This window comes from Physeter macrocephalus, unplaced genomic scaffold (assembly GCF_002837175.3).
Source record: "Physeter macrocephalus isolate SW-GA unplaced genomic scaffold, ASM283717v5 random_1786, whole genome shotgun sequence".
NCBI lineage: Eukaryota > Metazoa > Chordata > Mammalia > Artiodactyla > Physeteridae > Physeter > Physeter macrocephalus.
Window position 1 is genome coordinate 1 of NW_021147086.1, and position 13,519 is coordinate 13,519.

The 13,519-nt window shown below is 43.3% G+C and overlaps 1 protein-coding gene across 1 annotated transcript in view; it reads right to left on the reverse strand.

Moving 5' to 3' along the window:
* Positions 1–3: 3 nt before the first annotated feature.
* Positions 4–13,519, reverse strand: part of LOC102976604 (myotubularin-related protein 3) — a gene marked incomplete at its 3' end in the record, with an annotated part of 19,862 nt that continues 6,346 nt past the window's right edge. The window contains exons 3-10 of the mRNA XM_028487381.1: positions 11,373–11,578; positions 10,705–10,836; positions 9,604–9,715; positions 6,414–6,609; positions 5,432–5,617; positions 2,487–2,657; positions 1,135–1,280; positions 4–358 (exon numbers count right to left, since the gene is read on the reverse strand). Coding sequence (XP_028343182.1) covers positions 4–358; positions 1,135–1,280; positions 2,487–2,657; positions 5,432–5,617; positions 6,414–6,609; positions 9,604–9,715; positions 10,705–10,836; positions 11,373–11,578 — 1,504 coding nt within the window. The remainder of the gene's footprint in view (positions 359–1,134; positions 1,281–2,486; positions 2,658–5,431; positions 5,618–6,413; positions 6,610–9,603; positions 9,716–10,704; positions 10,837–11,372; positions 11,579–13,519) is intronic.

A 13,519-nucleotide genomic window follows, 5' to 3' on the forward strand; every position in this document is an offset into this window, starting at 1 on the left:
CCCCCTGCTCCCCTCTTCTAAAAGAGCCTCCTCTTTGACCTCCTGCATCCCCCTGTGGGCAGGCTCCTCTACCCCACTCTCCTCTTTGGTGGCCTCTTGCAGGATATTCTCCATCTGCCCCTCAGCTACTCCAGCTGCAACAGACAGCTCGGCACCACCCAGCACTTTGGCTGGCTTCCCCAGGCTGTCAGGATCCAGAAGCTCCTCTCCAGGACCAGCCAGAGTGCTCAGTTCCAGCGAGCGACGGTGCTCCTGCCACTTCTCATTCAGGCTTGGGTCACTGCTGCGCCGGCTGGCTAGAGGCACTGTGTTCTCGCAGGCTGTGGTCAGATTGTCAAATGATCTAGTCTTTGGTAGCCTAAAGGAAGGAGTTTGGGGGAAATGAGAATATGAGGTTGTTCACAGGGACGCAAGAGACAACAGGTTTTAACAGGCAGTCATTTCATAAACGGCTACTCAAGGAGCCATGGCGCATCTGGAGTAAGACTCAGACTGCAGGAAGGCAGAGCTCCAGAATGAGTACTTCTATTCCTCTGGCACCATCCCTACCCCATGCCCCACACATACAAATAAGCTAATAGCAAATGCTATTTTAAAAAGATATTCTTCATGATACTGCTGTGTTTCTCAATTAGTGGCAGAGGAAAGTAGCACTGCTGATCTTCTGATATTACAATATTTTAAATTATTCTTCATCAGTCTGAATTCAATAAAGCTAATTCATAGGTCTCAAAGCCAGACTGTCTAACATCTGATGGCATCTGCCTTTCAAGCCCAGGACAGCAAGTCACAGCAGGGAGGCAGGAGCACAGAGCAGTGGCTGAAACTCAAGCCAGAGGGTCACAAGGAACCCAGAGGGTCACAAGGAACACAGAGGATGTGCTCCATCACTGAGAAACTACTTGGTGCATGCAAGAGAGTGATGTAGCAACAGGGCCCAGTACTCTTCAGGAAACGAGGCTCTTACAGCCTCATAGCCCAAAACCCTTATACCTTCCCTAAGAAAACTTCAGAGATCTAAGAAAGATGTGTGGAACCAGACAATGTCATGATCTCCAACCATCCCTGGATGCATCCCAACACAGGAGTACACCCACAGAGGACCTGCAGTCTTGGCACCAGCCCCAGGCTCACCGACTCAGAGGTGGATCATCAGGGCTGGTGCCAGGGGCTGGGTATGGTGCACAGCTGTCGTCCACAGGGGTGGACGGGGATGGGCAGGGCAGGTACACTGCACTCCATAGCATCAGGTTACGCACGTGGCACACAGGGTACAGCACCTGAAAAGAGAGCGGTGGACACAGGTTTAAACAACTTCCAACAAGTCTGTTAGAAATGTCTAGAAATGAGGGTGAAGAAGCAAGCACCAAGCAGGAACGCCCAGCAGTCCTGCACAATCTCCAAGGGGCATTAGCATGAGTGGATGCAGCTCTATCACGGGGGGTGGTGTGTAGATGGGACATTTTTCACCTGACAGCCTCTGTGGGAATGAAAATCTAAAAAAAATTCTTTAAATCCATTTCTCATTAGTTGTTTCTTAGGTCACCTTTATTGAATGACTGGCTTTTCTCAACCTAATTTGTTGCTTTTACTGCACAAGAAAATGAGTCATTCTGCTAGATGGTGATAGTTCCCTAGTACAAAAGCTTGGCTTCAGAACACATTGTCAAACCTGTTTTATAGGATCATCTAAATTAATCAAGTGAAAAGGAGGGAATTTTCTTCTGTACTGTTACTTCCCCAGCAGGCACAGGAAAGAGAGAAGCAGCTAGCTTCAATCTTTCCTTGGACTACCTAACTACAGTAAGAGGTTTATTAATTAACAGTCCAGCAAATCAATATAACCTCTGATTAGCTTCCTTGTGACTTTAGAATTTAAGATGCATTCTGACAAAAGGAACATTACTGTGTACCAATGCACAGATACAAGCACCTCCTTTTCTCTGCTTAACAGAAAGTGTTCCTTTGAGGAACAAAGTCTTAAAGGGCCTGCAAGTTCTGCATGTGAGCAGAGGATCACACACACTGCTAGTGTCACACACAGTTTTCTGCTGAGACAGATGCTGCAACGGGTCTCACTGCCTGTTGACACTGGAAGGGTGCTGGGGACCTGCAGCTCCTTCTGAGCTATCAGGGGCATCCAGGGAACAACTTACGTGCCTCCTCCACTTCTTAGACAGAACATGCTAGAAATAAGTTAAGCTCTGGCGGAGGTGCCAGAAAAGATTCATGTCTAGAGTGGCAAAGTAGAGATGTTTGTTAAATCAAACCACCCTAAACAGAACAAAGAGCAGTCAGAAGCAGGGCAGAATAACCAGAAAACAGGCCTTTCTCAGGACAGAGTGGTTGGGAAAAAATGGAACTACTCCATCCAGAGACAACTGAGATGCCTTCGAGAAAACAGTCACTTCTCAAAAAAGATCCCGTATGTCCCCATCCCCAAATTCATTCTGCTGATGAGGGAGAAAAGACTAAAGAATACATACGGCTTCTGACTGAGAGGAATACAGTAGGTTTTTGAAAGCCTTGTTGCCCGCCCGAAGCAGCGACCACACAGAACATGTCCGTTCCTGAGTATGTTTTTCCCCTCTCTCCTTGGCATTGTTGCACAGGAATGTTCCAAACAGGCAGGAATAGGTATGCTGCACCAGTTTCACCTATGGGAGTCCAATATGAGGCAAAATCAAGCAATGGGTACACATTTTCTGGGGGAAGGTCAGCCCAGCTAAGCCACCTTCCCCGACACCCCTGATGTGCACTTCAGTTCACGCTTGGTAAGGATGGGGACCCAAGTAAGCCACCCAATCGCAGACTCCTCATAACCCCAGCCACCATCACTCCTGAGTCAAAACAGCAAAGACAGGGTGTTGGCACCCCCATTCTCTTGGCCTCCCTTGTAAACAGTCTCCAAGTTCCCAAGTTAACAGCTACCCATATAAACTGGGCATAGGAGCAGGTCAGTGTGCAACCCAAGTCTGAACTTCTAAACAGCTTTTCATTCAGCAAGTTGCTATTGAGCATCTCACATACCCCAAATGTTTCTGTGGGTGCTGGACAGGCAACAGTGAGAAGACGGCTCTCCTGCCCTGGTAGAGCTTGCTCTGGCTGTGGGGGGAGGGGTGAGCAGTGCTACGGACAACAATAAGGCAGGGTAAGAGGCCCAGAGCACATGCAGGGCAGCGTGAGAAGGCTCACTGGCCTCTAGAGACCAGATGGAAATGAGAGAGCAGATCATACCAGCCGGGGGTGGGAGAGGAGGCTGCTCCAGGCAGAGGCAACCACCAGCACAATGGCCTTGAGGTGAGCACAGGATTGCAACTTCTGAGGAACTGACAGACATTGCATGAGGCGGAGGATGGAAGGAAATGAGCCTTGGAGGACTTGCAGGAGGGCCTTGCAGGCCATTTTAAGGACTGTGACTTTTATTCTGTGTGAAAAGCAGTCATTGGAGGTTTCTTGACAGAGGAATGATACGGTCTGTATCATGTTTTAGAAGGATCCCTCAGGCTGCTAGACTGACTTGGGAATTGGGGCAGGAGATGTGGTGGCTTAGACTAGTGTTGGGAACAGCACAGGTAGCAATAAGTTATCAGGTTTTAGATATATTTTTAAAGCAGAGCTGCAGAAACTGCTGACAGACTGAATATGGAATAGGAAAGAAAGAGTTGAGGATGACATAAAAGTTTTTGCCCTAAATGAATCGAAGGTTTGAGTTGCCATTTGGTGAGATGGAAGACTTCTGGAAGATCAGTTTTGGGGTGGAGACATATGGAAATCAAGAACTAAGTTCTGAACATGTTAAGTTTGAAATACCATTAAGACATCCAAGTGGAGATACTGAGTAGTCACAAGTGGATGAGAGCCTGGAGTTAAGTGGAGAGAGAGATATGAGCTGAAGACGCATACATGTGGGAATCACAGAGAGCAATTAAAGCCAACAAACTGGATGAAATCCCTAGAGAAGGAGGCTGAGCCCTGGGGCACTCCCAGCATTCACAAGTGGGGAGGGAAGGAGGAACCAGCAAAGGAGACAGAAAGGACCAGCTGGTGAAGCGGAGAACTAAGACTGTGCTGGAAGTCAACTGAAGAAAGTGTTTCAAGAAAGGAGTGATTAAATTGTGCTAAATTTTAATGATGGATCAAAGAAGATGAAGGCAGTCAAAAGGTACAAACTTCCAGTTATAAAATAAGTCATGGGATGTGATGTACAGCAGGGTGACTGTAAGTTAGTAATACTGTACTGTATATTTGAAAGTTGCCAGGAGAGGACATCTTAAAAGTTCTCATCACAAGAAAAAAACTTCATAACTATGTTTGGTAACAGATGTTAAGTAGAATTCTGTGGTAATCTTTTAGCAATATATACAAATATCAAATCACTGTTGTACACCTGAAACTAATAAAATGTTATCTATCACTTATACCGCAATTTAAAAAAAGAAGGGTGATTGAAAACTGATCACTGGATTAGAAATGTGAAGGTCACTGGTGACCTTAACAAGAGCAGCTCTGGTAAAGTGGTGGAGTGAACACCTGACTGGGCCAGGTTTAAAAGAGAATGGGAGGAGAAGCGTTTGAGAGAGTAAATGTCAAGACTTGAGGAGCTCTGCTGTGAAGAGATGAGATATGAAAAATGCGATAACAGCTAGAGGGGGATGCAGGACCCAGAAACGGTTTTGATGAAATAGGAGGCACTATACCATGCTTGTATGCTGATGGCAATGATCTGGTGAAAAGTAAAATAGGCTGATGCAGAGGGCAGGGAGGAGAAATGCTGAAGCCATGAAGCTGAGCAAAGGAGGGGTGTGGAAGCTGGTGCACAAGTGGAGGAGGGGCTGGAAGAGGGCAAGGATAGTGCATCCTCCTTCAAAGGACAGGGAGCAGAGAGTGTGGAACAGACACAGGGGGGTTGGTAGATGGATGAAAATCTATTGTTTCTATTTCTAACTACTGTTTAGTGCTTTTATCATCCATTTTATTTTTTTTATTTTTATTTTTTGCGGTACGCGGGCCTCTCACTGTTGTGGCCTCTCCCGTTGCGGAGCACAGGCTCCAGACGCGCAGGCTCAGCGGCCACGGATCACGGGCCCAGCCACTCCGCGGCTTGTGGGATACTCCCACACCGGGGCACGAACCCGTGTCCCCTGCATCGGCAGGTGGACTCTCAACCACTGCGCCACCAGGGAAGCCCTATCATCCATTTTAAAAGTTATGTTTAGAAGAACTCAAAGTTTATGTAAACTTAGTACACATGGATTCACTAAATAAACACCTGTTTATTACTATTGTTTTTAATTAAAAATGGAAGAATGGCCCCTCAAATTCTAGAAAGGATGCAGTTTCATGTGAAAACTGACCCACTAACATTTGCATTGATACACCTATGAATTTAGAAGGTCCCCAAAATGAAGAATCACAAGCCCAAACTCACAAGGAATGCTTCATTGAACTCAAAAGAGCACGGAAATTGCCTCTGAAGCTGATGAACACAGTCAAGCCACTGTAAAAACACTGGGCAACGCTCGTTCAGATCATCCGAGTTCTCCCCATGACCACACCGGTCAGCAAACTTGTGGCCAAAATCCAGCCACTCCATCTCCACGAGGACCTGGAAACCCTGCGGGGAAGCACCCAAGAGAGACCCATTTGTGCTTGTCTATCCAAACTATAACTGTCCTGAGCCTAATGTCACCAACAGTGATCCCTTTTAACACCCTCCCACTAAGCCCACCAGGAGCCCCTAACCCAGCCCCACGGCCAAAGGATGGGACACAGGCTTAGGGCAGTGTCCTGATTCTCTCAACTCCATTCCATAATCATCAAAAGGGTGGTAACTAAGCATTTATCTAAGTCTTTGTTGAGACTATTTATATTTTTAGCCCTTCATTCACTATAAAAAAGTCATACTTTTTCCCCCCTTAATTTCTTTTTTATTTTTTAATTTCTGTCTTTCATGGTATCCCTACAAAGTCATGTTTGTAAAATCTTTCCCCATCCCAGATTTGCATATATTTTAGGGTACCTTTATGGTTTTTCTTATATCTTTAACCCAATAGGTGATTATTTCACAATAGGGTTCTTTCTCCACAGAACATTGTGGTGATATACAGACCCATTACCATAATAAGCATGTCAAGATCCTTCTATAGAAGCCCCACTTTCCTGGGGTATCCAAGTAGATACTCTGCAAAGGAAAACATGTCTGTATTCTCAATACCTTGTTATCCACAATCTACCCCCTTTTAAGAGGCACAAGCACTGTGGTACGTACCACAACAATTTAGCTCAAGATAAAGGAGCAATGATTCAAAACTAAAGAAATTTCACTTTCACTGGACCTAGCCACCTCGATCAAAACTGATCATAAAACCCTCCAAGGTTTCCCCCACTCATCCTGAAGTGTCAAATCCTACCTCTATGGTTCGGTAATAAGGGTCCAGCAAGAGCTTAGCCAATGCCACAATCTGCGGGGTGCGGTCCCAGCCATCCGAGCAGTGTGCTAGCACTGGTCGTTGATCACGATCCACAGCATGCACTACCAGAAGTGCTGACTTCAGAAGCACAGACAGGTGATGGAGCCATTTTGTACTTTCAAGAGCTGAGAGCCAACTACAAAAATAAAACAGAAGGGGATAGGAAATGCTGATTTTTATGATATACTGGGTCATGCCAAATACCAGTCATATTAAAAAGCAATTCCCAAAGACTTTTCCTTCCAAACAAAACACTGGCAAAACAAACAAAATCTCTGTGTTTACAAAGCATGTACAAGGATGAGACCCAAGCCCTACCATGCAATAGAGGAGAGCCTTAGAAATAGGACAGTAATTAACAGGACCACCTTTTGTTCCAAAAATCATATAGCTTATTTCCCAGAGAGAATTAATATTTAATATTTTTTAGTCCACATAGGTATATCTACCCAGTATAAGAAAAGTAGCTCTTCCTGGAATCTTCTCCAAAAAAAACCAAAAAACAAAAAACACAACCACTCTGAGATGGAAAAGAGAAAATATTTATATTTAATGATCAGCAACTCTGCCCAGCAAGTTCTCAAAAAAAAAAAGGTAAAGAAAACTCAAATATAAGTATGTCTGTAATAAGATACAAGCTAGATGCCACATCCAACAACAGTGCAGACAACATCGCTTACTACCCACACCCCAACACCTACCACTGATCAAGTCTTGAATGTCTATGGATTAACACTGGATGGGCCCAAACTAATGATTTAGACTCACACAAATCAGTACGCCTGTGGCTACACAGTTACTGGGCTTAGTACAGACTGGATTCAGCAGGGATCTAAAAGAACCTTTTGAAAGGCCTTCAGGAAGTATCAGATCCCAAGAATGGCCCCTTGGGAATAATCACAAGCTGATCACAAATGGTTTTTTAACTGTGTTGACATTTTATTTCTTGTGCCCTGTCATGAATTCTACTCCCCAACGCCCCAAAAAAGCTCCAATTTCTCCAAAATGTGATCAGATTTGTAGTTAAGACCACAGTCTAGTGTTTCAAACTCTGAGTTTGAGGAGAGAATAAATACTTCTGTCAGGGGACTATGAGAAGGCTTTTGCCAAGACTAGCCTATAAAGGCTTATTAAACCTTGGGGAATGAGTATGAATTTTTGAAATAGTCCAAAGAGAAGGTCCTTCCAGGCAAACACACACCAGAATGTACTGCATAAGCACTGGCTTCACATGGATTTGCTTGTTCTACCAACCAGACTGACTCCTCAGTGGGCAGACACTGTGTCTCAGGCACAGCTATACGCTCCTTGTGCAGTGCCTAGCACACACTGAAGGTTCCTACTTTCTAAATCGTGGATAAAAATTCTATCTCAAGACCTTCTATGTCCTACTAAATATCTGAGAAACATTTTTTGCTGGTGGATTGATTATTTATTCTCATTCCTCACACAGTCTTGAAAAAAAATAAAAGATGAGGCTTAGGAGAACAAATACTAACTTATCTCCTGGCCCCTGGAGAAACAGTAATTGAGAACCTGGTTCTCTTAAACCTGACTGAATCATTCTTACATACCACTTGGTGTCGTCCGTCCATGCCTAACACAGAAGCTGCACTCCAAAATCTGCCAACGGAGGAGGTGCGCTGAAACTCCAGGCTCCCTTGTCCTATTCTCAAAAGCTGAGGTAGCAACCTAAGCATGCTGTAGCCCTCTACGGCCGCAAACAAGTGTCAGGAGGCTCGCTTATAAGCTGGTCCCGCCTCTGCCATAGCTTCTTTTTATCCACAAGGGAAGCTTCAGTACTGCCTTATGATTTACTGCCAAATACAGACAAAGCATTTCCTTCTTCCTTTACAACCTCCCTCCTCCTCCCTGACATTCATTTGGACCAAGCAAGGGCTAATTACATCTTCTTGACTCAGAGTTTAAAAAACAGCTTTTTAAGAAAGAATTTCAACTTATGGAAGATATTAGAGATCAGGTAGTACTGACTCTATCCCTTTTATTTTATAGACAGGAATAACTGATAACCACAGGAATTAAGCCACTGGCCTAAGTCACACAGTCAATTAGTGGCAGATCTCCTGAATCCTCAGCCAGGCTCTTTCTATGCCCTCCCCCAACTTTAGGGAAGAGTACTACTAGCTAGGTTCTGAATATGTATAGCAGATACAAGCTGCTAATCCCCAAAGCAGGGCAGCGATCTCATTTCTTCGGTCAGGCTTTTCCCCAAGGACAACTGCTTCACCCTCTGGGCTGATTGCAACTGTGATGAATTTAATCATTTGCTACAAGGAGTTAGTACAAGTGGTTCAGGCAGCCATTTGATTTAATAAATCAAACAATGCTGCAAAATTGATGCAATCATGAGATCTACTGAACAGAACTCAGGGAAACAGCTATGGGACCTAGCACAAACACCAGAACAGAGAAAATTCTGTCTTCTCTGGCACCATTTCTGGCTTCCTGAAACAGTAAAACAGGGGCTTTTAAATATTTATCTGTCCATATTTGTTTTACAGAGCATTCCTCCTAATTTATCTTGTATTCAAACAGTTCCCTTGGGGGGAGGAGTGTTATTTCACCTTCCTCACAGCAAATGCCAGCCATTCATTTTTAATAAGCAATAAAAATCACAGTAATGTTCTTAGTAAGTAAGATGGTAGTTTAGAAATCAGAAGCAAATGTAAAAGGAACTGACCTACTGGCAAGTTTAAAGAATGTTTAACCCTTTTCAGAACATAATGAATAAATTTTTACTCTTCACGGTAAAACATTCCAGTTCATAGCAAGTTAAGTGTCACTACAGGATGTCAGAAAACAAAGAATTAAGTTACTCTGAGTCAAAAACATGTGGAAGAAAAGGAAGAGGGCCCAGGAAAAATACAAAGGCAGTGCTTCCATTCTGAGGGCCGAGATCTGTTCTATGCTGCACATTTTAAACCTTTCAAAGTGCTAGATTTTTCTTCCAGCTCCTCCTTTGTGCTGCATGCTCCTAACACAGGAATGAGAATAACCATGGACTCTGAAAGTTAAACTGAAATATACCAAAAAATAGAAAGACACCTTCAAACTCATTAAAAAAAAAAAAAAAATCAGTGCAAACTTAAAGCCAAAACCAAGGTCTTACTTTCCCGGATCTGGCATCTGTGTGCACAGCAATCGCAGAGACTGAAAACTCCTCCGAATTGAATGAATATTTGCCATCCCCATAAAAACAACTTCACAGTTCGGGTAATACTCTGGAGAGAATAACAACAAAGAGAACACAAATAAGTTGAATTTAAAGTCCAAATGGCCAAATTTAAAAGGAGCAAACTGGCTATAAAACAAACCCACTGTAGCTGCTGACTAATGAAATGCCAATGTTTTGATGCCTATTAGCCCAGTCCTTTATTATGAGAGGAAAACAGTGCTTGATTTTTAGCTGTCTTTTCAAAAAGGAAGGTTAGATTTGTGAAGAAGATACTGATATAAAATAGAAGCTGTTATTTTTTTTAAAAAAAGATGTGTATACTTCCATCTTACCCCAGGTTTACTTCTTGGGCCTCTCCTAACTTGCATCTCTGGAATCTCTTTGAAAAGAACCTAGCAGAACCATGCATTTCTGCATTCAAATTTCACCTTTGTACAACTGCTTTTAGATTCCAGCTTAGCTCACATCTGAATAAGGAGCTCAGTGCCTCTACTTGCTCCAACAGCACACAACTGGCACCTAACAGGTCCTTCCCTGGAGAAAGCCAGCGTTCAAACAGTAGGGGTGTTATAGGTCAAGACTGAGGCACTTTGCTAGAGTTTTGTATTTGCTGCTTCAATTTCTACCCCATGTTTTCTAAGTACAAGTCATGTGAGGAGTTTTCTGTGAGGCTGATAATGAGCATACCCACTGTCAAACACAAAAAAAGGCTTTTATAAGGCTGAGAAATTGAGCTGCTAAAGAAGAAGCTTCCAAACGTTAACAGGCCTTATTATGGGAGAGGATTTACTTCCCTTATCACCTAAAAGTTGGCACAGGGAAGGAAGATTCTTTGGTTTCACTGCACCTCCTCCTCCATTTCTCCCTTAAAAAGAGCATACAATATTAAGAATCCAAGAAGGAGCTCTGGCTGTCTCAAGACAGGTTGAGGAACATGGCTTTCCACTCACTTCAAATTGAGAACTAAGACCCAGCTGGGCATGGGGTGGACTCACAGGGACAGAGGGTCAGGGACGAAAGGACTGTGCACCTCACCTGGGCATTCACAGCCTCCTCCTTTGGCTCGGTTCGCCACAGCTGCTGCATAGGAGCGTGCATCCAAGATCAAAAGCTTCTGTGGTTGGACAGCTAAACTCTCTGCTCCTGAAGCATTTGACAGAGAAGAATCTAGGGACATCAGGAGCAGGAAGGAAAAACTAAATGAACCTGTCTCTCCCAGAACTGTTGCAAAATAAAAACCACAGGCACTTATTACAGTACCCAAAAAACTCGATTAAGTGAAATCCACCTAACCAAAACTACATTAATATAATAGGACTTCTCTCTCTAGTTTGTTTTCTGTTTTGCCTACAATCTCCTATACCGCATTTCTACATCTGTAAGCCCTAGAATGACTATAACATAATCCTGGTGTTTTCCCCCATGGTCTGGAGACACTGCAGGTCCCCTATCACATATATATTCCATCTTGTCACGATGGCAAGAAAGACAACAAACACTCTAGTCCACTTAAACCAAGTCTGAAACAGAGGGTCTTCTGGTTTTGGCCAAGATCCATGACTCCTCAAACAATCTTATCAACTGACGCTTCACTCTCTCTCTTCTATGAAACAAATTCTGTGTCTTATAAGAAGAAGGCCATTTCAAGAAAAGGTTCTCAGATGCTATAAAAACTGCTGCCAAAGGCCCAGGGAGCACCTTACCAAACTCCACATCAGAAAGGTCTCCTGCACTGGGGAAGTCTCGGGGACTGTTCCTAGTTGACAGCTTGCTGCCACTGGATCGGGAGTCGGAGGCACAAGCTTTGGCTACTGACTGCACCAGGTGCTCATCATCAGCATTTCGCCAGCCCCACCAGCTGACCTCCGGCTGTCCACAGCGGGCAATGACAGCTCCATTGCTCTGGTGCCTGTGCGGGGAGCAAGACAACAACTGTACCCATCCCATTGGCCCCATTCAGATGCTCTGTGCTCATACAAAAAGTGAGATAGATTTTAAATGCCTTAATGAACAGCTTGACTGCAGGTAAGTGATGGGTTAGCTTCAAGTCCTCTCAGGGCAGAAGTCTTATACAGCAACAAGAATAACAAAACCCCAGGACTTCCCTGGTGGTCCAGTGGTTGAGACTCCACACTTCCACTACAGGGGACACGGATTCGATCCCTGGTTAGGGAACTAGATACCACATGCCGCAACTAAAAGAGCCTGCATGCTGCAAACAAGACCCGGCACAGCCAAACAAATAAATATTTAAAATAATAATAATAAAAAATAACAAAACCTATCTGCATCTTTCTTATCAAACCATTTTAGAGACCTTTGTAGAATAACCAACAAAATGATAAAAGTGTATTTAAAAGTGTATTGTCAGAGAAAATTAATATTCATAAAGAAAATAATTGAATATTTAAATTTATTTTTGGAAAATCAGTTAAAAAATAAACTACAAATACCACACTTAATAATGAAGCATTAGGGCTTCCCTGGTGGTGCAGTGGTTGAGAGTCCGCCTGCCGATGCAGGGGACACGGGTTCGTGCCCTGGTCTGGGAAGATCCCACATGCCGCGGAGCGGCTGGGCCCGTGAGCCATGGCCGCTGAGCCTGCGCGTCCGGAGCCTGTGCTCCGCAACGGGAGAGGCCACAACAGTGAGAGGCCTGCGTACCGCAAATAAATAAATAAATAAATATAAAATGAAGCATTAATCTCTCCTTTTTAATACTACACCTGAATATCCTAGCATAATAGATGCTGACAAACATTTGTTTCCTCACTGACTTCTGAGGGCCCACTGTAGCAACTGTACATTTAGGGCTGGCTTGAGGATTCTTTTCAAAACAAGATCCCACACGTGGGACTGAAATACTTACCTGGCCCAGAGTGGACTGCTTTACAAAACCTCCTGACATTTCATGAATCACAATTGCTCTTAGTAGGCAGATAGCTCAAGGAGCCAGCCACCCTTCTGTAAACTATTGGAAGTAAATGAATAGCATAAACATCAATAAGCCATACTCTGATAAGATCCTTTATCAAGAAATAAGACCAGAAATCATACTCATAGTCTACCTTAAGATGCTCTAAAAGCCCAAGCTTTTCCTAATTAGGAATTTTAGTTAGGCAATTTTAGCAACTAAAAAGTTATAAAGGTAATATTATTTGGCGATGAAAAGGAATCAAGTTCTAATACATGTTACAACATGGATGAACCTTGAGTATGTTATTGCTCCTAAGTGAAAGAAGTCAGTTATGAAAGACCACATACTATGATTCCATTTATATAGTGTCCAGAATAGGTAAATCTACAGAGACAGAATGTAGATTTACTGATAACCCAGAGCTAAGGAGCTTGGGGAGGGAATGGGGAGTGACTACTAATGGGTCTGGGGTTTCTTTCTGGGGTGGTGAGAATGTACTAAAATAATTGTAGTGATGGTTGCACAACATTGTGAATATACTAAAAAAAAAAATCACTGAGCTATACACATTAAAAGGGTGACTTGTATGTGACATCTCAAGCTGTTTTTAGAAGTTATAGAGGTAATCAGTTCACTTTAAAAATAAATGAGTAGAAAAGCTAGTAAGCAAAAAATTTTAATGTCTCCCAATTCTATATCCTAGAGAGAACTGTCAATGTCTTTTACTCCCATTAAAATTGTTTCTAAACACATATTCATACACACATATAACACATGTAGGGCACAGATAGATTTTTAAAAAACAGACTATTGAATCTATTTATCTTGTTCAAGAAACAATGTGAGAAAGATTTTTGTCTTTTTTTTTTTTTTTTTTTTTGCGGTACGCGGGCCTCTCACTGTTGTGGCCTCTCCCGTTGCGGGGCACAGGCT